This window comes from Pipistrellus kuhlii, unplaced genomic scaffold (assembly GCF_014108245.1).
Source record: "Pipistrellus kuhlii isolate mPipKuh1 unplaced genomic scaffold, mPipKuh1.p scaffold_m20_p_11, whole genome shotgun sequence".
NCBI classification, from domain to species: Eukaryota; Metazoa; Chordata; class Mammalia; order Chiroptera; family Vespertilionidae; genus Pipistrellus; species Pipistrellus kuhlii.
Window position 1 is genome coordinate 8,483,635 of NW_023425416.1, and position 26,899 is coordinate 8,510,533.

The 26,899-nt window shown below is 43.2% G+C and overlaps 1 protein-coding gene across 3 annotated transcripts in view; it reads right to left on the reverse strand.

Moving 5' to 3' along the window:
- PTPRG (protein tyrosine phosphatase receptor type G) overlaps nucleotides 1–26,899 on the reverse strand; it is a 643,070-nt gene that overhangs the window by 254,269 nt on the left and 361,902 nt on the right. For all 3 annotated transcript variants that reach the window (XM_036430671.2, XM_036430672.2, XM_036430670.2), the window contains exon 3: nucleotides 10,365–10,544. In XM_036430671.2, coding sequence (XP_036286564.1) covers nucleotides 10,365–10,544 — 180 coding nt within the window. The remainder of the gene's footprint in view (nucleotides 1–10,364; nucleotides 10,545–26,899) is intronic.

A 26,899-nucleotide genomic window follows, 5' to 3' on the forward strand; every position in this document is an offset into this window, starting at 1 on the left:
AGAATAGTAAACTAGTCATACACCTTTAGTTTCAAAGCCGAAATGCATAGGCATTAGCTCAGCAGTGTCTTCAATGCCATTGATTACTCTCCGTCTGCTATAAACCCTACAGGTAATATTTTACATCCGAAGGACGAAGGTAAAGCATTCGGAGTGCATCTGTTACAATACACCCAGGGACACGCAGCAACTTATTAATATTTGATTTTACCTAAATCATTTATGTCTCTGTCAGGGGTCATTTTACTTGTTTTATATGAATAATTAAAGCATAATTAGGAAACTGTACAATCTGAAACATTAATCTCATTTCTCATTTCACAGTGCTTCTCACTGGAGCACACAGCATGCGACATGCACACTCCCCGCTTGGAAAGTGGCTAATATTTTTGTTCCCAGGTGAAACCGGCAACAGAGACCTCTCCCAGCTGCAGTGGAACAGCTTTCTGGTGACCACTGACGACAGGGCTCTGTTTCCACACAAAATGCACCAACCATAGTCACTTCAGAGCACAGGGGTATGGGCACCATGAGCTCAGGGGATGGACGGGCCTGAGCTGGCGGCCAGTCCAGTTTCTGTCACGTAAGTGGTGTGACCTTGGGAAGCTGCCCCAGTCCTCTGGGCCTCGGCTGCTGAGCCTGTGCAAACCGTGCCTATCTGGCGATGAGACCTGGAGGAGGTCACACCGAGAAGTCCCATGCGGGAAGCACGTGGCACAGTGACAGACACTCAGCGTGCACACACTCCGCGGCGGTGACTGTCAAGCTCATTTCTCCAGACATGACGAGCTCAGGCCCAGCAGGGCGTGACCGCAGAGAATCCAATCCAGTTCAGAGCAAAATGGTGAAGCCATATGGTGGGCAGTGTGCGGGCAGGGCACACCAGGGAGAGGGCTCACGCCCTGGGAGAACAGCTTCAGTGCTGAGGGGATGTGGTGAGATTAGTAAAACCTGGGGGAAAGTGGTTTTCCTTTTCTTTATTATTCCTATCCCGTAGTCACATCCAGGAAAATAACACCCTAATGTGGTGCTAATATGTCCTCCACACTCATCTGAGACTCACTCATTTCCATCTTCCACCGAAGAGTAGATATTATGCTAGAACTTACTATCTGTGGTAAATATGACTTATTTTCATTGATTTATAGACATTTTTTTACATAAATATATCCATGTCATATAGCATAGGTTTTCCCATTATGGTGCAGATCAAAAGTTTTCTCTTAAAACCAATTTGTTCATTTAAAATACTGTGAGTGAATCGAAGGAAACATTTAAATTTTAAAACCGCAGTAAGAGTTGAATTTGGATAAGGTGATGATTGGGAAGCTAACATGCAACAGCTAAAGATTGAAGAACAATGGGAGAGGAGGGAGAGGGGGGAGGAAAGGTACCTGGGAGAGAACTTTCTAGAACTAGGCCCTCCAGCTCTTAAACTGCTAGCATGGGCTGTGATTACACCAAAGCAGAAGGATGGAGGGTGTGGGAAGAGCTTGGGCTTCAAATTCAAGATTTCTTAACCCAGAAGCCACGCCCATCTCATAGCTACCCACGGACTCAGGCTGCACTCTCCTGACCCAGAAAGTAAAATTCTGAGCATGGATAGATATATATATATATATATATAGAAAGAGGAGAGAAAGAGAAAGAGAGAGAGAGAGAGAGAGAGAGAGAGAGAGAGAGAGAGAGAGAGAGAGGGCTCTAGACTCTAGAGCCAGTGAGTGTGATTTTACCTACACTGTCCGGTTGTGGAAAAGTGCTGCAGTCCGTGGTGCCTCGGGTCTAGTTCCACAAAGCGGAAAAATTACAGTAGTAACCTCACTCATCTGCCATGGCAAGGGCTGACACGGGCAGACTGCTCAGAGCAGTATTTCACACGGGACTTTATGGCACAAAGATTGCATTTGCTGTGCTGCTTAGAAAGATCACCACTCCGGGGAGAGGACTGTAGCTTCCACACACCCCCGTGTTTAGGGCCTTATCATGGGAAACTGCTGTGCCAGGGGCAGGGGCAGGGCAGAAATGGAATAGGGGCAGAGTAGGGGTAGGGACAGGGGCAAGGCTGGGGGTAAGAGCAGGGAAAGGGCAGGGGCAGGTAGAGTCTCACCATGGAAAAGAACTTAATTGCCTCCTGAACTTGAAGGGAGGATGAGGACATGGCATTCGTGGCATGCTTTGCAGGGCACCCACCAAGCACTTACAAATTTAGCTCAACATGTCTATGTAATGTGGGCTAAACACATGTTCACAACAAAATCTCAGTCAACAGCAGCAGGTGTCAGAAGTTAAATAAAAATTCATGAGCTGAAACCGGTTTGGCTCAGTGGATAGAGCGTCGGTCTGCGGACTGAAAGGTCTCGGGTTCGATTCCGGTCAAGGGCATGTACCTTGGTTGCGGACACATTCCCAGTGGGGGGTGTGCAGGAGGCAGCTGGTCGACGATTCTCTCTCATCAATGTTTTTAACTATGTATCCCTCTCCCTTCCCCTCTGTGAAAAAAAAATCAATAAAATATATTTTTAAAAAAAATTCATGAGACAGAAAATGAGCTGCTTAATATCTTAGCTCCACCGTGTCCGACCGGTTTTTAACACTAAGGTGGGAAGAGACCGCATAATTGGACCTGAAGAGTGGCCCAGACCACCACAATACCCTGTCCCCGGGGGACATAATGAAAGGGAAACACGCTGACTTGGATGTCAGGACACATGAGCTTTAACTCCAGCCTTCTCCTCACTTCCCTGGGGCACAGATATTTACTTTTTCAATGTTTACCAAGTAATTACTAGGGAGCCACAGGTAAGTAAGCCAGACCCAGCGCCTGCCTCATGAAGTATGTGGTTGATAGGAAGGCTAGGCCCCAACAACTCAACCAACAGGTGCAGACCTGCAAGTGGCACAGGTGGTAACAGGCAAACCTCCAACCCCAGACGGGAGAAGGGCTGACGGAATCCCCTGAGAATTAAAGGAGCCACGCTGGGCAGTGCTGACCAGACAGGAGCTCATGCAAAGGCCCTGCGGTAGGAGGAGTAAGTAGGCGGTCAGGGTGAATCCTGCCCAGAGAATAAACCAGAGGCTAGAGAAGGAGGCGGGAACATTTATCCCCAAGATAATGCCTTTATCCCCAAGAGAAATGGCTGAGAGAAAAGCCTTGATATGATGGAGAGCGAGGATAGATGTGATTAGATTAAAATTAAGGAGAGTAAGGCTGCCTGTCGGAGAAGGCCCGGGGAAAGCTGCCCTGGATGGAGTTACCGCAGGCCCTCCCCATCAATATGTCCGGGACAGAGAGCTTTTACTGAAATGAGAACTTACTCCCCACCAACACCACGATCTCCAGTCCGTAAAAGAGTAAGTAAAAACGCTTTTACACTCTGGTTCTCATTTGTGGCCAGATGGAAGGGAGGAAGGCAGGAGGCAGAGAGAGAAGGGACCAAAGACGGGAGTAAAGAGTGAGAACAGGAGATGGACCGGGGACAGACACAGGAGGGAGGACAAGAGGAGGAAACAGCAAGGAAGTGGACACTCGTGGAGAGAAACAAGGACCCACATCTCCACCATCAGAATAGGAACAAAGAGCAAACCCAATGGGAAGACAGACACACCGCCCAGACTGTCCCACCAGCGAGCGGCACCCTTCCACGTATCCTGGCACCAGCAGCTAATTACTAACGTTCTGAGCAAAACAGAAAACACAGTCTGTTTCTGGCCCACCTGACACAAAAAGGCATACTTTATTCTTTTTTTTTCCTATTTTTGTTTATATTTTTATTTTTAATCTTTACTGTTGAATGTATTATAGATGTCCCCTTCCCCCTACTTCTGCCCCCTCCCCCCCCATTGGTATACTGTGGAATGGAATGGCTATGATTGTGCTGGCTGTGGTCATTTTGTTATTTGATAATCCAAGGGAAAAGAGGGCAGTAAAAAACCGTATGTTTTAAAACTTCCTGTGGCACACCGTTGAATATCTCTGTCCTAGACGCCCTCCTTGCCAATTTCAAGCTCGCTAATGGCTATTCCGCGTGTTGCCCTTGTGCAGGTGCATCTTGAGGGAGAGAGCTAAGCATTCAGGTGCATCAACTTGGGCCGAATCAGTCCTCAGGGAGACAGCCCCTGACCGCCTGTAAGGTGTTCGCACTGGCCTTCAGCGCTGGCCCTCAGACCTGCATCAGTGTCCCCACCCGGGGACAGAACACTGACCTCTAGGGCAGCAGAGGCCACTGTGAGCTTCAGCTGCGAACCCCAGGGACCCACAACAGTTTCCTTGAATGCCCAGCCTTTGCGTGCCCTGGGGGAATCTTGCCCTGTGGACGGGCAGAGGGACAGGGTCAAATGCTCCGTGTACAAGGGCAGGGGCACATGCTGAATTAGGGTAGCAGCACATGGAAACTGAGGTTAAGATCTCATAATTATCTTTATACCAGCCGTCAATAGCTTGCATTTCTTAGGTTAAGTCAGTGGGGTCTTAGGTGCTACTGTATGATAACAGTTCCAAGGACCATCCCTGGCCAGTGTGGCTCAGTTGGTTGATGCTTTGTCCCTTGCCCCAAAGAGTAGCGGGGTTGATCCCAGTCAAGCACATACCCCAGTTGCAGATTTAATCCCAGGGGCGAGTGGGAGGCAACCAACTGATGTTTCTCTCTCTCTCTCTCTCCCTTCTCCTATCCCCCCCCCCCCCCTCTCCTTTCCTCCTTTCCTCTCTTTCTCTTAAATCAAGGAGAACCATATCCTTGAGTAAGGATTAAAAAAAAAAAAAAAAAAAAGATCCAAAGGCCAGGTAAAATAAGTTAATAGGTGAATGTGACAGCCCCCTAAACCTTGTCTACATTTTCTGGTCTCACAACATCCTAGGACATGGTTCCTGACCTAGTATCCACATCCAGTTTCCACACCATGGATCAACTGTATTAATGTCAGCAACTATTTCTTGATCCATTGAAGCCAGGCACTGTGGTAATGGCATTTGTCTAACAGGAGAAAATGCAGAAAACGGGGGGCGGGGAGAGAGAGAGAGAGAGAGAGAGAGAGAGAGAGAGAGAGAGAGAGAGAGAGAGAGAGAGAGAGAGAGAGAGAGAGAGAAAGTGGAAAAGTAGAAGTAACATGCATTATAACAAATGCATTTACTATTTGCTCTTTGTGTGGGATGAAAGGAAAAGTTGTAAAAAACCAAAACCAAACAAAACACCAAAAAAACCCCCAAACAAACCCAAAAGCCCTCAAATGGTTAAAATGCATGGGAGGCGATGGCTTATGAAATACACCAGAAACATCATCTAAGAAGTCTTGAGTTGTGATCCTTGGCTACAAGCTAACGCTAGAAACAGCAAGATTATCTTGAAATGTTCCTGATGAATGCATTATCTTTTCATTCCACAAAAATGAAAGGAAAATAACTTCAGATGAAATCGAATGAGGACTGGCACAAGAGACAGCTACGGCTCCTCGGGAAGAAATAGAGAGATGCTATCTGTCTTGTAAAGATATTTTAGACAACTTTTGAGAAGTGGGCTACCTGCACCCAGCGTGCTCCATTGATTATGCTGAGCTGGATATATAGCACCCGCCCCAGGAAGACAGATGGGAGCCCTAAAGCTGTTTTATGGGGGAGTTACTGTCTGTGTGCACTAAGCCGCTTTAAATATTAACTTTCTAAATTCATATTTTAATATCCAAAAGACAGTCTATTTTGCAGATAAGTGGCCTGTAAATTTCCACCAGAAGAAACAAACACTACTTCCTTAATTTATTTTCTAAAAGTACAAGTTTCAAGAAGAGACACTTGGAGAAGAAAATGTGTTGCTTAAAAAATTAATAATTAAAGTTTTTTCTTCATCTAAGCAGGCAACTTAGATATAAAAATCAATGACTGTAACAAAGACAGGCCATGTGGCTTATGACATGGGGTTTTATGCATTAAAGTCTTAATGTTTCTGATAATCGTAGATTCACATGCAGTTGTAAGAAATAATACAGAGAACCTGTGTCTCCTTATCTAGTTTCTACAAATGGCAACATCTTACAAGACCTCAGTACAATAACAGTTGTGTTTTTAAACTGATATTCTCCAGGCTGCCTATTAATTCTACCCACTGTAATATTAGGAATAGCCCCCTTTATTTTATTTTTGGTTTTTATTTTATTTTTATTTATTTATTTATTTAATATATTTTATTAATTTTTTACAGAGAGGAAGGGAGAGAGATAGAGAGCTAGAAACGTCAATGAGAGAGAAACATCGACCAGCTGCCTCTTGCACATCCCCTACCGGGGATGTGCCCGCAGCCAATGTACATGCCCCTGACTGGAATCGAACCTGGGACCTTTCAGTCCACAGACTGACGCTCTACCACTAAGCCAAACCGGCTTTGGCTATTTTTGGTTTTTAAATACATTTTTATGATTTCAGAGAGAAGAAGAGAGAGGGAAGGAGAGAAAGAAACATCAATGATGAGAGAGAATCATTGATTGGCTACTTCCTGCATACCCCCTCCTACTGGGGATTGAGCCTGCAACCATGGCATGTGCTCTGGACCAGAATTGAACTTGGGACCCTTCAGTCCATAGGCCGATGCTCTATCCACTGGGCCAAACCAGCTAGGGCCCAACCTCCCCCTTTAATTTAGACACACTGCACCTTGAACCACATGTGGCTGGTCATTCACTTGAACTTACACAATCCGTGCATAACAGACAAAGCAAATGAATCGCCATTTCTCTAAAATACTGGAAAATTTATGAACTCGCTCGACTCTTTAAAGTTTATAAAATGAGAAAAGTTTCCAGGTTTGTGCCTATCAAATAAATACAAAGAACAAAGCAGGTTGATCCCTGCACCCAAGTTTCTAAACCACCATATGCTGAAATCTTTCTGCAAAAACAATTCCATGTCCCTGTTCAAAATTAAAAAGACACTCCTGTAGATTATTTATGAGATATTGGCCCATCTAGTTGGATGTCATGAATTTCATAGGAATATGTACTGTTTGGGAAGAAACAAGGATTTCTTTCTACTTCTCAGCGCCGTGCTTCTGAAGTTTCTGAGACTGTGTTTGTTCTTTTTGGACAGCTGAGTCTAAAATCAGATCAAGCACCTACAGTCGGCACTCGTAGACACGCAACAAGTTGTGGATCACTCCAGGAAACCAGCAGAGTGACAGGCTGATTGATAATCAGCCCCTGGAAGACCAAGGTCATGAATCAACTTGCATTGAGCGAACCCTCTACTCGGCTAAAACCTGTCACCGGAGATCCCAAGCTGAAAGCTGTAAGAGGAATGTGTTATCTTTGCAGAAGGCTGTCAAGCATCGCAAGTCAAGTAGAAAACCAGATCAGAGAGCCCAGGGAATTGGCCTTGGCAGGCTTCCAAGATGTGGCACTGAGGTGGCACTCAGCTCTAAGATCTGATTCTATCATGCGGCCAAGCTCCCATCCACCGCATTCAGGTAGTCTGAGGGGTCACTCTCCCATCACAGTTCTTCCAAGGACACTCCTATGTGTAATACAAAGCAGGGCCACTGGTAGAGAAATTCCAAATTGTAACAACTGGCATGCATCTCCATTGGGAGAGTGGAAGGGGTGGCATGAAAAGTTATGCACACCTAACATACAAGTTCACATGTTTGTGCTGAACAGCTACTCAAATGGGTGAAACCAGGACAGGACAGGGTGGCCTGCTCAAAAAGCAGGGATGGGAACTGCTTATGGAGACATTATGAAAAGTGCCCAGACCCAGGAACCTCTGTGCTGAATGAGTGAGGAGCAATTCCATGAGCAGATCAGGCCAACCTAAAGTAACCAACCACGGATAGTCTCAGACAAATGCTGCTTTGGAGAAAGAAAATGGATCCTAAGAGTTGCACATGCAGCCAGTTAGGTTAAAAGAAAAAGTAATGCTGTGACCCACAACATGAATGGGACCAACGGGCTGATGGTGAAGTCATTTTAGCCAGGCAGAAGGGCTTCCAGCAGCCAGGGCTCCTAAAGGGGTAAGAACAAATGAATCATTTGGGGGGGGGGGGGGGGAGGCAAGAGCGAGTCACACATGTTTGTTTTAAGAAGTTAGAGATATAAGAGTTCAGAATTAATATATGAAGCATATCTTAAGCACCAACAAAAGCCTAGGTAACACTAGGCAGAGATATATCATAAGATCCCAATGTTTGTTTTCAGCCCAGACAATGGGGCACAGCAAAGCATACTCTGCTACTTCAACCTATAATATATATATATATACACATATACATATATATATACATATATATATATATATATATATATATATATATATATGCGCCTAAGCGACTAGAATGACCAGTACTATGACATGCACTGATCACCAGGGGCAGACACTCAGTGCGGGAGCTACCTCCTGGTGGTCAGTGCACTCCCAGTCAACCCTCCCATGGTTGGCCAACTTCTCCTGGTCCCTCTCCACAGCCAGCCAACCTCCTACAGTTTCTCCAAACCCCTCCATCCAGCAAGCCCCAGCCAGCAGCCAGCAGCCAGCAGCCAGAAGGAAGGGCCCAATTGGCGCTGATCACTGGCTAGGCCTAGGGACCCCACCCATGCATGAATTTCATGCACCGAACTTCTAATAGTTGTATAATAGTGACTAAGAGGGAGTCAGCTCTTTGCATTAGAAATGGTGAAAATATTATGTTACATATTCACAGAGCCCAAAGCCCAATTCACAGAGGTGGGTAAAAGAAACAAGAGAATCAAATTGCTGGTCTGAAGGATGACAAAATGTTCATATTCATTCTATTGTAGTAAGAAACACCAACAAAGCAAATTCTCAAGGAACATGAGAATTAAAAAAAAAAGTTTATATTGATTTTTATAGAGAGAGGAAAGAAGAGGGATAGAAAGATAGAAACATCGATGAGAGAGAAACATCATAGGCCATGGAGCCACAACTTGTGAATTAAGCCATGACCTCATGGTTCCTGGGTCAACACTGAGTCACACTGGCGGGGCCAAGAATTTTATTTTGATTTGTGCACTTGCACAGCACTGTCCAGTAGAAATTTCTGCAATGATAGAATGCTCTCTGTGCTGCATGATATAATTAAGGTAGCTATGTGGCCACTGAGCACCTTAAATGTGGTTAGTGAAATACTATTCACAGGGCTATACAGATTCAATGCAATCCCTATCAAAATCCTAACAGCATTTCTCACAGAAATAGTAAAAACAATCCTAAAATTCCTATAGAATCACAAATAATCCCAAATAGCTAAAACAATCCTGACAAAAAAATAAAAACAAAAAACAAAACCAAACAAAAAAACAAAAAACAGAGCTGCAAGTATTATACTTCCTAATTTCAAACTATACTAAAAAGCTATAGTAATCAAATAGTATGGTAATCAAACAGACCAACAGAACAGAATCTAGAGGCCGGAAATAAACCCACGCATATATAGTCAACTAATATTTGATAAAGGAGCCAAGAATATTCAAAGTGGAAAGGATAGTTTCTTTAATAAAAGATGATGGGAAAATGGGATAGTCACATGCAAGGAATGAATATGTATCCATACCTATACCACTTACAAAAATTAATTTGAAATGGATTAAAGCCTTTGGGTAAAGGCTTAGGGTTGGGGGGCTGGGTAAAAAAGATAGGTTTCTCTCATATCAATGTTTCTCTCTCTCTATCTCTCATCCTCTTTTTTATTCTCTTTGAAAATCAATGGAAAAATATCCTTAGGTGAGGATTAACAACAGAAAAAAACACACAAAAAAACCCCATACCAAATAAATAAATAGGCATGTTATATATCAGTTATATTTCAATACGCCTGGAAAAAATAAATAAGTGAAATGAATCCACCTAAAAATAAAATCCACAAAGATTTAAATGTGTATCATCTCTGTTTTAAAACATTGCAAATGGACAACCTACGAAAACTTAATTGGGAGAGGCAATATTAGGCTAATAAAACTAGAATAGTTTTATCTATATTTTTATAAATATTGACTCATTTAATACTTACAACCTTATGAGGCTGGTACAATTTTATTATCCACATGTATCATATTTTTAAAATCTGAGGTACAGAGTGGTCAATGAATTTGCCCAAATCACACAACTACCCTGTTTCCCCGAAAATAAGACAGTGTCTTATATTAATTTTTTTTCTCCCAAAGTTGCACTAGGTCTTATTTTCAGGGGATGTCTTATCTTTCCATGTGCTAGGTCTTATTTTCAGAGGATGTCTTATTTTCGGGGAAACACGGGTAGTAAAGCAAGAGGCTGCCTCGCTAAGCTATACATTCTCTATAGTTCTGTGCAGTACCACAGGGAGACATCCAGCAACATTTCACATTGTTTGTGGACAGGTCAAGACATGTCCTACCTGTCTTCCCTGTGTTTTTCATCCAGGTTTTGTTAGAAGACTCATTGTCGAAGCCGTCAAGCTGCAGCTCCTGGTACTCCTCGCCGACGCGAGCATGCTGGTCTACGATGTCTATGGGAGACTGGTGATGGCCCCCGCAGCTGGCACTGGACGTCACCCAGTGCTCAGGCCCGTAGGCACCTGTGAAAGAAAACAACACTTCAGTCCTCGGGGCTCAAAGGTCAGCGATGGAACAAATAAGAAATGGGAAGCCACGTCCTGCATCTCCCCCGGTACATTTTCCTACCCGTCCCTGCTCCCAAGACGTCAGTGCATTGGAAACTTCGGATCCAAGTCCTCTGCTCGATGGGGTAGGAAGACTTCAGAAAAGGTAAGTGACTTAAGATAGCTGGGTTTGTGATTTGTCGTCAAATATTTGCTAACTTGATCGGTAATCAGATTAAAAGAGTTGAGCAGAAAGGCTGTCAGAGTTATGTACCAGAAAACACAAAACACAATTCTCTTCTTAGTTTCTGGGAGCTACTGAACTGGAAAAGGAAAACACTGAAAGTGAAAGGAACACAATTCTGGACAAGAAGCATTGCGAATGATGTAGGCAATGACAGGGTTTCCCTTGGCTCACTGAAAGATGGCTCACTTTGGCCCGCGTTTGTGCACTGGTGGATTAGGGCATGCCCTCTCCTCCATCCCCTCCATCACTGGAGACAGGGCTGAGGTTACCTTCCGGTTAGACTCAGCACTCGGATAAAGACTCAGAAATAAAGGAAGAGAATGCAACCATAACGCTGGCCCTGATGGGTACCAGTGAGGAACAGGAAAACACACTCACATGCTTCTCTGCCCCATGAGCAAATGAGCCATGCTGGGGCGATGTCTACAAAGTTGTTTACTAGCTCTGAGATTTTTCTGTCTCTGATCTTTATGTTTACTAGCTCTGAGACTTTTCTGTCTCCGATCTTTAACTTTCTTGACATGACAAACCAGGAGTACTTTGTTGAAAAAAAAAAAAAGAAAAAGAAAAATTCCTTTGCTGGAGAAGATCACAATAAATCTCCTTTTCAGAGTTTAATACAGAGTGAAGTCTAAACTTTACAATATTTAGAAGTTCACATTAGACAGCCCAGTCAATGAAGTGTACTGTGTGTATACATGTATATACAGGAACACGCACATGTGCTCCCTGGGCTCTTTACCTTTCATTTCTTCACATCTCAGACAGAAGAGGGTAATGGCCAAAGTGATTTTAGGAGATGAGACCAACCCATCCAATAACCCATATTTTTGAGGCTTGCTCAATAACTAGCCTTGCATGATGGACCACAAAATACCTCATGGTAAGTCTCTCTGCTACTAAATAAGAGCCCAAACCTGTGCCCAACCCACCACCACATACTTATTTGCGATGGGTTTCCCCATCCCCCGAAGTCTGATTGAGCTCACAGTGATATACACAGGGGAACCATGTAAAAAGGGACAGACACAGGAAATCTTTTTGGTCATGCTAATGGAAGCTTCATGGCCCCAAGAACAATTGACATAGCTCCCTAAAAATGATTCAGTCTTGGGATCTAGCAATCAAGTCTGGCCTCATTCTATGCCTGGGTCCTTTCCCTGATCCTCATCCAAACAGTAAGACAAAGGACGTCATCAGAGAAAAACTTGTTCAATGATTGGAAAACCTTAGCAATCGTGGGGCACTTCTCAAAATCATTTACAAGCGCCATCACACTCTCTAGCAAAAGCGAACTGGACCATGGAGTTACTGCAGGACTCCACCACAGTTGGAATGATCAGATCTTCTCGCTCATGGCTCATGTCACTTAGCTTCTTGGCTCATGTCACTTAGCTTCTTGGTCCGATTCCCTGAAGACTGTGATGAGGCATAAAGGAACCGAGTGCATTTGTATGTGTTCCAGAAAACTTCCCTTTCATGTTGCATCAATATGTTTGAAGGAAAAAAGGAGGGGAAACAGGACCTTAATGAATGGCTCCAATTGCCCTGACCACTCTTTACATTTTCTTCCAGATGCCAAAAAAACCACAACAAAAAAACCCACAACACTGAAAACTGAATAAATTGGAAAACCAATGAAAAACTATGTAAAGTTTATATAGTATTTGGTGGCTAACCAAAATAGTGGGCCTGTATTTTGGAAATATGGAAACTGGTGTTTTCATATCGTGTGTGTATGTGAGAGAGAGTAATGCCTTTTGGAAACTCACTAGTTCAATAAAATTAGAAGTAACGGGGGTAGGGGGTAAGGCATGGTAAAATAAATCGAAACATGTTTGAACCCAAGAAGAATGCAACCCATCACTTATAGAAACACAGACATCTGATAATTAACAAGCAAATAATAATTAAAAAAAATGATCCCATGAGACCTCTGAGAAGAACTTGCTGTCCATATTACTTCTCCCCTTCTAGCGTGGGTGAAATACAACGCAGCCCTCTATAAAAACACAACCGGGGCTCCTACCAGTGGCTTCATTTATTCACTGGTAACAATCTGGAGAGTTAGCAGACTACATGCTTGCTTTCACACTTCCACCCAATACAGGTCCAAATGCAATTTTAATTGAAACTGATCTTCCACTTCAGATTTTAAATTAATTCTTCTTTGCAGTGCTTCATGCTCCAGACACCCTTGCCTCGCAGAGCCCCGATGTCATTAGTGGAGGAAACAGAACACCTTTCCCAGGCTTTCGGGTATTGATTATCTCCTCTCACATTGGAGCTCCCCGGCCAGGCCACACTGTATAAATCTCTTCGGTGTGAAGACACTTTACAGAGGGCTGGGGAGCATGTCATTAATCATTGGCTGGTGCACAAGTCTCTGAGTATTGAATGCTTTGTTTTTCAAAACTTTGAATAAATGCTTTTAAGTTAAAAACATGACACTAAATAAAGATTGTGGTTAACTTAAACTTAGATTTTTATTTTTTTTTATTTTTTGGGGGGGCGGGAGAGGTGGAGGAGGGGCACAAATCAGCAAGAAGTCTTCCTCTCTCGGTATGACTCTGCCCTTCTAAGATGAGAAGGAAAAGGCTTTTGCACTTGAGCTTCTCCTCGCTAACTTGCTTGAAGGAGCAGGAAATTCACATTTTGGCAGCTGGACCCATTTTGAACAGCTTGCCAACTCTCGACATGGCAATCAAACCTACAAGGCAGGGCTGTGAGACCCCAGATAGAAACCACAGGCAGTTTGGAGGGACGGCCAGAAGCAATTCCCCATGTAGGGACTTGTGCCGGAAGAAGCTTTTTTTTTTTCTTTTTCTTTTTCTTTTTTAAATATATTTTATTGATTTTTTACAGAGAGGAAGAGAGAGGGATAGAGAGTTAGAAACATCAATGAGAGAGAATCATCGATCAGCTGCCTCTTACACACTCCACTGGGGCTGTGCCCGCAACCAAGGTACACGCCCCCAACTGGAATTGAACCCAGGACCCTTCAGTCCGCAGGCCGATGCTCTATCCATTCAGCCAAACTGGTTTCGGCCAGAAGGAGATCTTGATGGAGACATACTGCCAACACATCAGTACTAAGAGCCTAACAGTTTAGGTTGAATTTCTCAATTATGTTGAGAAATATTTTGTTGGTATTTAATTCAACAAATGCATCTGAAACCCCCGGATCGAGGTTTGATCCCCCGCCGGGGAGGCCCTCTGGGAGAAATGCACAGCCGCAGGGGCTCAGCACCATCCCAGCAATGAGTGCGGGCTTCCTTTGGACAGCTTATTATGATGCAATCTACTGTCCACCCTAAGTGTCTGTCTCCCCACTAGGTGGCTCCTTTTGAGAACAGGTTCCTTCTCCACCTTGTTCACATGTATTCTAGTCTAGCACATGGCCTTGCATAAAGATTTTTTTTGGCACAAATAAATGAATTGGAAGATGGGATCAAAGAATCCTCTAGTTCTGTCAGCTAATGATACTATAGCATGTTACCTGTGCATTATTTTGGTTTTAAGTCTGCCTTCTGACTTCTTACTGACTCTTGCTCATTCCCTTCACCTCAAGAATCAGGATGTTAAATTCGAAACTACATCTTCCGGTCCCTACTTATGAATACATTAAATTAGTCTGAACGGTGATAATATAAAATAATGCTACGTGCATGCTGGAACCAGCGTGTCACTTTAACAAGCCCGCCAAGGCCGACCACAGTGTTTATTTTATTTATTTATTTTTAAAATATATTTTGATTTTTTTTTTGCCCCCCTCCCTCCCCAGAGTTTTATGTCCATTGGTTGTACTTAGCAGTGTTTAAAGGAGAGGAACTGGATGGAAGTTTGCTTTCAATGCCTTTTATGACGCATGACTATTTTTAAAAGTTTTATTTTTTTTCTATGTTTTAAAGAGCGTTCCCTAATCAAACAAGGTCAATCAAAGAGGAAAATCAGTCTTGCTAATCAATGCATCGCTGTATTCTTTTAGAGAGAGAGTCCACACTTGCTGGTTACCAGACACGTGGCTGAGAAATTGGCACTGGGGAGCAGGGCCGGCCCAGCTCCCTTGGCAACGAGCGCTGCCTGCGGCTCAGGCCCCTCACCTGTACAACAGGGAGCACGGAGGTGGCTGCCTAGGAGGTGGCTGCAGTGACATGAGCTGATCCACGTAAAGGATGGTTAGCAGCGCCAAACAGCAGAACTCTAACGTGCTGCCGCCATTCCTGCCGCTGTGACTGTGGACAGCTCTGCGCTCAGAGGGAGCAAACGTGCAGTCCAACCTGGGGCTCAGGCAGGAGGAGGCAGGCATCGGGTGACATGCAAAGAGAGGACAGGACTGAGAGGGGACGTGACCCTTGTGGGCACTCACTCCCTGAGGCGCAGAGAAGTACCAGGACTTCCCACTTGAGCAGGGGACAAGAATCAAGAATACAACTGGGCGCCTGTGAGGTGGACCTGACCCAGCGTCAACTGCTGTAGTGACCAGCTTCCACAGCACAGAGCAGGGAGATAGACAATCGGCAGCTTCTGGGGGAGGAATGGACACGCGTCAGCCTCGCCCAGCGGGGAAGGGGAAGGGGAAGGGGAAGAGCACTTGTGTGTGTGGATCATCGCACGTCCTGGCAGGGAGTGATAAGAAGGCTCATGGGCTCTGTGGGATTCTGTCTGCAAATCCGTAATCCTAGTCCAATCACGAGGGAACCAGCAGACAAACCCCAACTGAGGAACATTCTACAAAATGCTTGGCCAACACTCCTCCAAAATGCCAAGGTCATGAAAAACAAGTAAAAAACAAAACAAAACAAACAAAAAAACCAACTGTCCCAGACCAAAGAAGGCTGAGGAGTCACAACAAAAGGCAATGTGGGATTCTAGATCGGTGGAACCAAAATGGAAATTGGCGGGAAAACTCAAGAGCCCCGAATAAAGTCTGGAGTTCAGTTAATGGCAACACAGTATCGTTACTTTCCTCATGGACCCTAGTCTGTCTGGTCAAGTTTGGTGGTTACTTTGACAACAAGATGAAGAAATATTTGTTAAGCCATGCAGAAGCCTACTACACTGTGAGTTTTGTTAAATGGGTCCTATTTTAATATCCAGATTTTGCTGGACTTACTGTGACACACTTGGGGGCAGATCCAAAGCCTCACACATGAAGGAGATGGCTCCGATTCACAGAGAATGCCTGGCTGTTGTCTGCTCTCTTCGATAAAAACAGGTGCACAGAGCAGAGCCGAAGGAAAGGTGACACTGGCCAGGAACACACAACACACTTGTGGCCGGCATTTCATTAGGTAAGGTCACATAAACACTTTAGAAAGTTGGAGAACTTCACCTTTAAAAATTATGCTTAAGGAACAACGCTGTTACCTTAATTTATGGCTCATTTGTCCATTAAAAGAACCCGGTTCTACCTCCTTGGTGCGCCATTAACAAGTCGCTGTGTTTTTCCCATTTTCGGATGTTCCAACTCAGTGGACCAGCCCCAGGAAGACATATTTCTACAGGAGGGTGAATAAATCACCAGCTGAAGATTGATTCTAACTGGCCTGCTTCGGGCGGGCAGAATTCCCCACGTGCAAATAATGGCGAATACTGTAAATCTGGGCCGCACCTGAGACCCCACTTGATGTTCCTGCTTCTTTAAAACAGGTTGAACCCAAAAAACTTGACTGCCAGACATACATTTTGAGCCAAACTATTTACTTTGTTCAAATAAAAATCTGAGGGAAACAGTTCATTTTGCCTACCACCTTCAGCAATATTACATGAAAAACCCAAATATGAACAAATATAACTGGTTAGTAAAAGAATTCTCTACAATTTAACTGTCTCACTTTAATATAGTTTGCTATTAATACCTGACCTGAGAAAGAAAGATAAAAGGACTACTTTTAGAGCATATAAATCACACTTTTGTCTAAAAGCAAGGAATTTCGGATGTTGACCTATGATTTGTGTCCTAAACAATGGTTTCTTTTAAATACATAAGAGGTTCTTTACAGAAAATATGCATACACCTTGCATTTATTTTGTCATAATACATTTAAATAATGGTTTCTATTCACTAATGAAAAGCCATTAAAAATAATGAATTCTGTCTAAATCTAATTAAAAACAAAACTAATATACATGTTATGTGTTGTTTCTAGTCAAATATGCCTATTAATGCCTTCCTCAAGGAATTTATATCGAAAATATTACGTAGATTCAGGTTATTACTCTGCATCTTGTTGTCTACTCTTTACCAACAGTAACAGTCCAAAAATATGTGTATTCATTTTGTTACTTAATAGCACAATTAATGCTTTTTCTCCCAAATCAAAGACGCATCTTTAAACTATTCTATTTCTTAATTAAAAAGCGTTATTGGATTTAGCTTAAAATTCTTTTACATTTTCCATTACTGCTAACTTAATTAACTTTTGTGCACTAATTGTTGCATATATGAAAAGAAAAAGTGCTAAAAAGCATCCATATTGCTAATGTCTACTGTTTTCATTTTATTCATGTATAATTATGAAGTTTTTCAATGTTGTTGATGGGAATATTTAAATTTTCAAGCCAGTTAAGAAGGTAAACTTATTTTCCAAATAATAAAATAGTCTGGCAAATTTTTCATTTCTAAACTTTAGGTATAAAAATGTAATTTCCCCATTTCACATAAATGGTGTGTTACATTACCTAACCATAATACTACAATATATCACAGAATAACGCCAGAAATGGGAACCGTTTTATTCCTTTTTTTAATTACCAACTATTGTTTGTTTTATTTCCCAGGTTTTAGGACTGAATGTTCAAATTAATTTATTATAGGTCAAATGTGAAACATCACAAATCTCTAAATAGGGATTCTCAGATTCTAACTCTGATGCTGAAAATCTCTTTAGAGCCTCGTTTACTGCGTTAGAGACAAAGACCTTTCAGGCTGATTGATTAGTGACGTCTGCATGGGCAAGTGAGATGACAATAATAAAGCAGGCACCCTGCCCATGCATGCAATTCACAGACTGGAGGATCCTAAAGATCCCTGTGCATGTTTGGATGTATCTTGAGTTTAAAAAGTTATCTCTTGCCAAAACCGTGAATAGAGTGTCGGTATGTAGACTGAAAGGTCCCAGGTTCGATTCCGGTCAAGGGCATGTACCTTGGTTGCGGGCACATCCCCAGTGCGGGGTGTGCAAGAGGCAGCTGATCGATTATTCTTTCTCATCGATGTTCCTAGCTCTCTGTCCCTCTCTCTTCCTCTCTGTAAAAAAATCAATAAAGTATATATTTTTAAAAAATTATCTCTCTCAAGTTGAATCTACCCAGCTCCAACCATGCAATCAAAATGTCTACTATTAATTGAAACAGGTTTTTCACTCAAAATCTAACATACTGTTTAAAGTTGGGCCAACTTTATTTTTGCTTCCTTGTGCATAGTTCATGGAATTGGTTACAAAAATCTTCTGGGCTATAAACAAAAAGTCACAATTTTTGTCCAATGCCAAACATCTTAAGTGTTTAGAAAATATCGGTGAGTTTGTCCCAGACCTCAAGTTTCCAACCTTCAAGTCAAGTTTGTCTTCAAGTGGTCAGCACTCTCCATGTGACAAAGACCTATGCTTTCAGAATATGGACTGTGCCCGTGAAACCTGACATACACTATCCCCCAGGGACTAAAAGGGTCACATGGAATAGTAGAAAGAACACCGGGTGACCAGACCGTTGACCTGAATTCTAGTTCAAGCATGTAAATACACTGTAACTGACACTTTACTGCTAAGTGACTATATGAGTACTTGTCCATAAAGACAAGATGATTGGCAATGTCCGTCAAGGATACCAGAGGGCCAAGTGGTGACAGCACGCCACAAAAAAACACAAAAAGTTCGTTCATTCCAGTTTCAACTCTGGAAAGCGGAGTTGAAAGAGGCAGTGTCAAGTCATACAATAATTCAAATTCCTTCCACACAAATTCTAAGGTTGTATCACATCTCTGAAATTCAGAATGGTTCTAAAGTTTATGAAACACTTCTTACAACACCTGGAAGAACCCAAAAGGCACAGAAAACACTTGTTAAAAGTCTAGCAAACATTCAACCCCATGGATACATCCCTTAAAAGTAACTACAGGGACGTGATGAGGAATAAGTAAATTATTACACAAAGAACACCTCCAACAGCACTTGGCACATGCTAACTGTCCAACAAATAAGATTACCTACACTGAGAACCACAATCAAACCCTAAGGTCTGGATGGGGTGACCCTGCTCCCGGGACCCAGAAATAGCTCCCACTTGGTATTTGGCAATTAGTTTATCCTCTCCCCCTGGACAAAGAGATAGGCTGGGGAGGGATGGTAAGCCAGGGCAAGCCAATTAGAATGGCACAAGCAAAACCAAACAGCGGACTCAGGTTCAGAGCCTGAAGCAAGACCCCACCTCCCTCCCTGCAGTAAGGAAAGAGGAAGAAAGTGGGCCGGAGAGGAACCAGGAGGGAAGCAGCTGGAGGCTAAAGCTGACAAGTAAAAATACAGCTAGGGCCCGATCAAACCATTCCTGAAATTTAATCTCTAGACTTTTCCACTTTAAGTGTCTTTGTATTTAAAATAGCTCCAGTAGGCCTTCTGCTATTTGCAACTAAAAAAATAGATGATATAATCAGGATGTTGGTTTAAAAATACCAATATGAAATTATTCAATTCTTTCTACATTCATCACTAAGACGAAAATGTGAAATTATAAAGATAAAAATCAAGACCGCATGCTGGATGAAATATATAAGGATAACATCTCCCGATTCCTCTCCCCTCCCCTCCTTTTCTTCCCACTTCCTCCCTACAGAAGAGGACTGAACTTGGGGAAGGGTTTCAAGATCTCATTTAGACAAAAGGAGAGAGAACAGGCTCTCGAGTGCCTGGCTGCGAAGTCTTAACTCCTGGTAACACGGGAGTCACAGGCTCAGAATCCCTAAAAGGCTTCCTGGGAACCGCTGCCTCGGCCTCGCACCAGGCTGCCTCTGAGCAGAGCCTCTGCACCTGCTTTTGTGCACGGAAGACTCGCTGAGGGGGCCAGCTTTATTCCCCAAGGTCACGGCTGCACCCCAGACAGGGAAACATAGCTGGCCCAGAGCTGGGATTTCCGGTCTCTGCATGGAAGGCCTTTCCCACACCACAGCTCTTCGTCTTAGCGTCATGCCCCACATGGTAAAGTCAGAGAGAGACTGCTCCAGCTCCTGAGAAACTCCAGGCACAAGTAGGGAAAGGGGAAACTCCCAGAGACAGACCTAGGAGTTTGCTCTTTGGGAGGATGATGGTCTGTATACCAGCCTACTGACATAAGGGCTGAGGAAGAACAAAAATAGTGAAGGCAGTTTTACGAGGCGCTCACTCAGCAGCTGAGGGGCCGGCGTGGAGGGCTTGGGCTGGGAGACACTGCGGAGGGTGCAGACAGGATGATTACCACCTTCCCCAGACAACTGTAGAGGAGGTATGCATGCTCCAGAACGCATTAATTATTACATGCTTTCTGCAGGGATGTCTAGACAGAAAGCGCCACATTTACGAGGTGGGGCCCAAACAACAGGGTGGAGCCTGTGTTTCGCTTGTACATTTCTCTATCGCAATGAATGTGTAGTGTAAGTAACTCTCGATAAAGCGAACCTAGAGGAAGACTGGAGACTTAGCAGAAGTAAGAACTCCATTCCACTCCGCACCGGAGGCTCCACTAACCCACCCTACACAACCCCGTCTCTCCTTCACCCCTGTCACGGCTCTTCCTGGGGTTAGGGCTAGGGGAGGCATTCACCAAAAATTCAGTTATCAAGACAAATTAAATTTTAATACAATATTCTAAAGTTTAAAGTGAATGCAAAAAAAAAAAAATCCATGATGAACAAAACATTGAAAATTTAAACAAAGTTAAAACCAGAAAATAAACTACTTCTACCATCATGCTCTTTAAAAAATAAAAATAAAATAAATAAAATAAAGCCAGTAACAAATATTGTATTAAATTATAATTTATCTTGATTGGTGAGTTTTTTGACACCCTAGTCCTAGCCCTATTATAAATGGGAGGGACTTTTTAAAAAATATATATTTTATTGAATTTTACAGAGAGGAAGGGAGAGAGAGAGAGAATTAGAAACATTAATCAGCTGCCTCCTGCTAACTCCCTACTGGGTATGTGCCTGCAAGCAAGGTACATGCCCTTGACCAGAATCGAACCTGGGACCCTTGAGTCCACAGGTTGATGCTCTAGCCACTGAGCCAAACCGGTTAGGGCAGAGGGACATTTAATGGCGCACATCAAGAAAATGACACCAATAAGGCATCATCCACTGGGAGAAAACTATGTGTCAAGCATCGAGATGAAAATGTACCACATTTTATCTCCTTTAATCTTTTCAACAACTTATTTCAATTTGTTGAAAGGCAGGAAAGTTTCCCCTTTCACACATGAATAAACTGAGGTTCTGAAGCTGGAAACAGTAAAAGATAAAAAGTGGCCCTAAGCCAGTTTGGCTCAGTGGATAAAGAATCATCCTGAGGAGTGAAGGGTCCCATGTTCAATTCTGGCCAAGACCACATGCCTGGGTTTCTGGCTTGATCCACAGTGGGGGGTATGTAGGAGGCAACTGATCAATGACTCTCTCTCATTATTGATGTTTCTATCTGTCTATCCTTCTCCCTTCCTCTCTGAAATCAATAAAAATATATATTTAAAAAAGTGAATTCCAGACATATAAAACCTCTAAGACAGAAATTCCAAATTATGGCAATGTAAGCCAAACCAAGCCCACCAACTGTTGTATAAATGAAGTTTTATTGAAACACCAACGCCTCCATTCAAGTATAATCTATGGTTGCTTTCATACTATAGCACCAGATTTGTACAGCTCTGAAAGAGAAAACAAAACCTACAATATTATAGTATGAAAGAATTGACAATAATGTAAATATCTATCACTGGGAACTTGCTAAACAAAAGATACCCATTACTTAATACTATACAATGGTTCAAAAGTAGATAATCCTACATCCCTGCCCATCTGGCTCCCTTGGTTGAGCATCTCCTGAGCACCTAAAGCTCACCAGTTCAATTCCCACCAGGGCACAAGCCCAGGTTGTGGGTTTGGTCCCGATCAGGGTGGGTACAAGAGGCAACTGATCAATGTTTCTCTCTCACATCACTTTGACGTTGCTCTCCCTCCCTCTCCCTTCTCTCTCTAGAATCAATAAAAACATATTTTCAAAAACTATAAAAAAAATTAAGTAGATAATCCTACATGAGAATAAATTCCAAGTGAATCTCAATTTAAATATTTAGAATAAATAAATAAGAGTACAAAAAGTGTAACCACACAGAAACCTTATTTTCTTTAATCTGCCTTTTGATTTTGATTTTTTTCCCTTTGACTCAACCAGCCTCACCTAGCACCCTGGCTCACCTGTCACCCTGTCCCTTGCTTAGTCATTGAGCTCTCAGGACAATGAGGTTCTGGTCAGCACCCAGAAGTCTTGGAAACAAGGTCCTGGGTCTAGTGATCATTGAGTTTTCAAACAACTAACCTTAGTATCTTTGACTCAGTTGTGTTTTAGATCCAGACCCAGAAAAACAAAAAGAGCCCGCACCATAAATCCTTCTGAAATTGAACCGAACAACTCCATGGCTGATAGGACCAGATGCAATGATCAATGACCTCCTAGTACCAACCCGCCAGTAGAGGCCAGGCCCCAGATTTTAGTTCCCATGATCAATGGTTTTCCCCTAGACTCCCATCCCCTGGAAGCCAATAGTGAGCCAGTGTTTGAGCAGGAATTCACCTGTGACTCCAGGCAAGGCGCTATGCCCTTAATAAATCCTTATTTTCTGGGTGCAAACTCCTGTTACTGTCTTATTGGCTTAGATGCCTGCTGGCAAACAGACCCCTTCAGACTGGAAACATGAGTAGTTGTGAAAAAGTCTGGAGCTGGGAAAGCATTTTTAAGTATCTCTGTATCCCAAAGGCAGGAAACAGTGACAGCATCAAATACATTAAAGAAATATTTAATTTTCTGATCACAGAAAGCGCCATCAAAAAACATCAAATAAAATCAGCAAAAACATTTGCAATTCAGACCACAAAAGGGAAAGTTCTTTAAAATATCAAGAGATTCTAGTAATTGATAAGCCCAAAATACTGCTTTAAAATGGGCCCGGGATATGAACCAACAACTCAAAAAAGAGAAATACAAGTGGCCCCTTGATGTAGGAAGAGTTGCCATATGTCACTAATAATGAGAAACACAAATTAAAGTTGTGTATTAGATGTGTCCTTTCACATGCTAAATGCAAACATCAGGATGTCTGATTCCATACACACTGTCAGCAAGGATGTATTCATGGAAGCACTTCCGTTTATGGCTCCTGAGAGGCTGATACAATCTTTATAATAGAAAATTTGGCATCAGCTATTGAAATGACAAGTGCACACTCCCGTGCCCTAATGTTAATTACACAGACATGCTTGCATCCATGCAAGGATAAGGTTAGTTAGTCAAGGAGGCATCCTTGGTAACATCCAACGTTGGAAACAAGATTAATGCCCATCACCAATGGGCTAATTAACTAAATTATGGCAAACTAGTGTAATAGGACAGTGTAAAACTGGAAAAGGAAAAGAAACCTCTTTAAGCTAACATGGTAAAACTTAAAAGTTATATTTTTTTAGTGTAAAACCTAATATACATAATAATATGCTAGCATCTGTTTGAACAATGACACATATATTTACTGTACGGCCACAATACACATAAAAGAAGCCATAATGCCAGCAGATGATGGAGAAAGGGGGAGATTTTTCACTACTTCCTTCCTTTGACTCGTATAATTTAAGCCATATTAATAGTTATTTAAAAATGACATTTCAAAAATTCGTAGACATTTAACTGGAGAAAGAAGTATCTGACACCTTCAGTGGGGGGAAAGCTAGCGACAAAGGGATCATTACGAAATGACATGGTGTCACGTTAAGAAAAATTACATACAAACCAAACCAGAGCCTGGAAGGACACAGAGATTATGAGGAAACTTGCTTACTTTGGGATGGGAGGTTCAGAGATTTTTCTTTTGTAGATACATACATGTAGCACTTCCATAACTAACAGCAGCAACAACTAATTTTTAGAAAGTAGACACATATTATCCTAAAGCCCTGCCCTGAGCACATTCTGGATAAACTCTGGACCTCTGAGGCCATGAACCATGGCAGGCAATCTCAATGGGCAACAGTGCCCCCAAGAGTGGAAGTGGGGTCTTCGTTACCGTTTCCTATCTCTAAAGCACAGACATGCACAGAGTCCGAGATCAGATATGCACAGCTGATCTCTGGTTTAACAGTTCATGGGCTCGGCCCCTGGTCAGCAAACTGTGCCTTGTGAGCCACATGTGGCTCTTTGGCCCCGTGAGTGTGGCTCTTCCACAAAATACCAAGGCCTGGGCGAGTCTATTTTGAAGAAGTGGCACTAGAAGAAGTTTAAGTTTAAAAAATTTGGCTCTCAAAAGAAATTTCAATAGTTCTACTGTTGATATTTGGCTCTGTTGACTAGTGAGTTTGCCAAACACTGGGCTAGGGGATGATCAGGGGGAAAAATACGTCTAAAAAGGCATTTTAGGAGAGAAAACAAGTTTGAGGAAAAAGGTTTCTGGAATTATGTGGGCCACGAAGATCCTCTGGTCTTTTCATGTGACTGTTAAGTCAGATCCCTATTAAAGCAGATTTTCTATTTTAACCTTAAAATGAGACAAGTATTTTAGAAAGCCAGTATTACAAGAAGTCATTATGGTTCTTGCTGGAATTTTATATTTGACCCCATATGAAAACCCTGTAAAAGTTAATAATACACCCACTGTTAACGATGGAAAACTGAGGCTCAGCTTCCTAGCTGAGCAAACACGGCTGGGATTTACACCAGTCTGCACAGCTCTTCCATTTGGCTGGCCCTCCTGCTGCTTCTCCACTGCGTCATATTTAATTTTCACCCCTGATTCCTGCCACTCAGAAACTGGGGAGATCCCGTTTTTGTCACCTAATTTCACACCTCTGCCTCCCAGCCACCTGCCATTCACAACCCTAGTAAAGCCATCTCCTTTGTCCGGTGGTGGATAAAAAGGCTCAAAAGGCCCCCAGTAACAGACCTCTCCATCATCTCTGGTCTGCGTCAGGACTTCCTGGGAAGAGTTTTTCAATCTCCTGCAAACCCTCTTTTCCCCATCTCAGCTCAGAGTCTCAAGACACACTGTGCCAAGGCTCGCTCTGAAACCCAGACGCCCACCCTGGTTGCACTGGAAAACCTTGCAATGTCTTCAACTCATGGCAGACTCTAAAACGGGGAGGGGAGAGCAAAGAACCTCCTCGAAGAACACCAGCACCAGGGGCTTTGACAGCAAGGCCCACCTGGGCCTCCTCACCCTTACCCACACCCGGCAGAGCAGGGTATGAGGCATGCCAGGGAGATATGGAAATAAAAATCTGTGAAAGCACAAGAACGGCCGGCTTTCTTCTTTTTCATTCATTCATTCGGGGTCAAATAAAATGCTTGATAAAACTCCTCATGAAAGGATCACTATTATGTTTTTAGGGATTTGACTGATCATTGATGGGGAAGAAACAAGCGCCACTCTAAGAGTTATAGATGGGATCTATGTACATGGACAGCAAAGAAGGCGGCCACCGTAGAAAAGGCCTCCTACAGAAAGAGAGCAGGAGGGTTTTTGTAAGCGAGGCGAGCTTCCGTGTCAGGATTTCAGTGGCATGATGAGGCTGTGAGCAATGGAAACAATGGCTTCCAAAGGCCGAGCCAAAGACCAGTGTTAACAATGAAACCCACCTTCCTGAGCCCCCGTCAGCATCTCCGAGAGGGGGGGCCGGGAAAAGGGAGCTTTGGGGACAATGAAAAGAGCCATGAATAGTAAGTACTTAGGGTGACAGTGAGGCACGCAGTGCTTTACAGGAATCACCTCACATAATCTCACGTCAGCTGAAGCTATAAACTTCATCCCTGTTAAACAGACGAGGAATGCTGAGGGTCCGAAGGTAACCTGTTCATGATCACTCTCCAAGCAAGCAGCTTTCTTTTTTTAAATAAAATATATTTTACTGATTTTTTACAGAGAGGAAGAGAGAGGGACAGAGAGTTAGAAACATCGATGAGAGAGAATCATCGATCAGCTGCCTCTTGCACACCCCCTAGTCGGGATGTGCCTGCAACCAATGTATATGCCCTTGACCGGAATTGAACCTGGGACCTTTCAGTCCCCAGGCCAATGCTCTATCCAGTGAGCAAAACCGGTTTTGGCAAGCAAGCAGCTTTTAACCCTCCGCTCCCGGCCGGTTCTTTAAACACAGCTAGCGGTGACAGGCCACTGACGATGAGCCGATGTCCGTGGGGGGTGCTAGTTGCTCCTGACATGCTAACCCCATTTTAAGGATGAAGATACTGCAGACTTGGTATGTAGCTCACACCTTTCATGTAAGCACATAGTGAGGCAGGATTCAAACTCAGATCGTTGGCTCCAGAAACACCGATGAAACATTCCGCTGCCGTAAAATCTAAATAGCTGGCTACTTCTGGGCAGTTCTGGCATTAGCCAAGTCTGGAAATCAATATCGATTCGGATTGCATGTTTACATCCAAAATGCTGTTCCACAAAGAACGAAATCTCTCGGCCAAGGTGCTAAGCAGGGAAAGCAGCCTCGCGGGGCACAGAGCTAAGTGGGCAGACAAAGGAGAATGAAGTGAGTAGCGTCTGCCTTTGTTGTCTGCAGGCGGCCTTTCAAAAAAACACACAATGCCCGTAATCACCACACTGCACTGGGCAAGGCCCAGGCCGGAAGCCTTGCAAGGCTAAGATGGAAGGAAAAACTGGTGGGAAAACTACATGTACACCGATTTCAAATCACACAATGCTGTGTTCATAGGAGGGTCTGTCCAAACTGAGGTAACAAAAGATTTAAAAGTTTTTAAAACAACGCCAACTCATTTTAAAGATGACCCTGGCTGGGCAATAGGGGAGACAGCCCCAGGAACTGCTGAGATGAAAAGAAAACTCT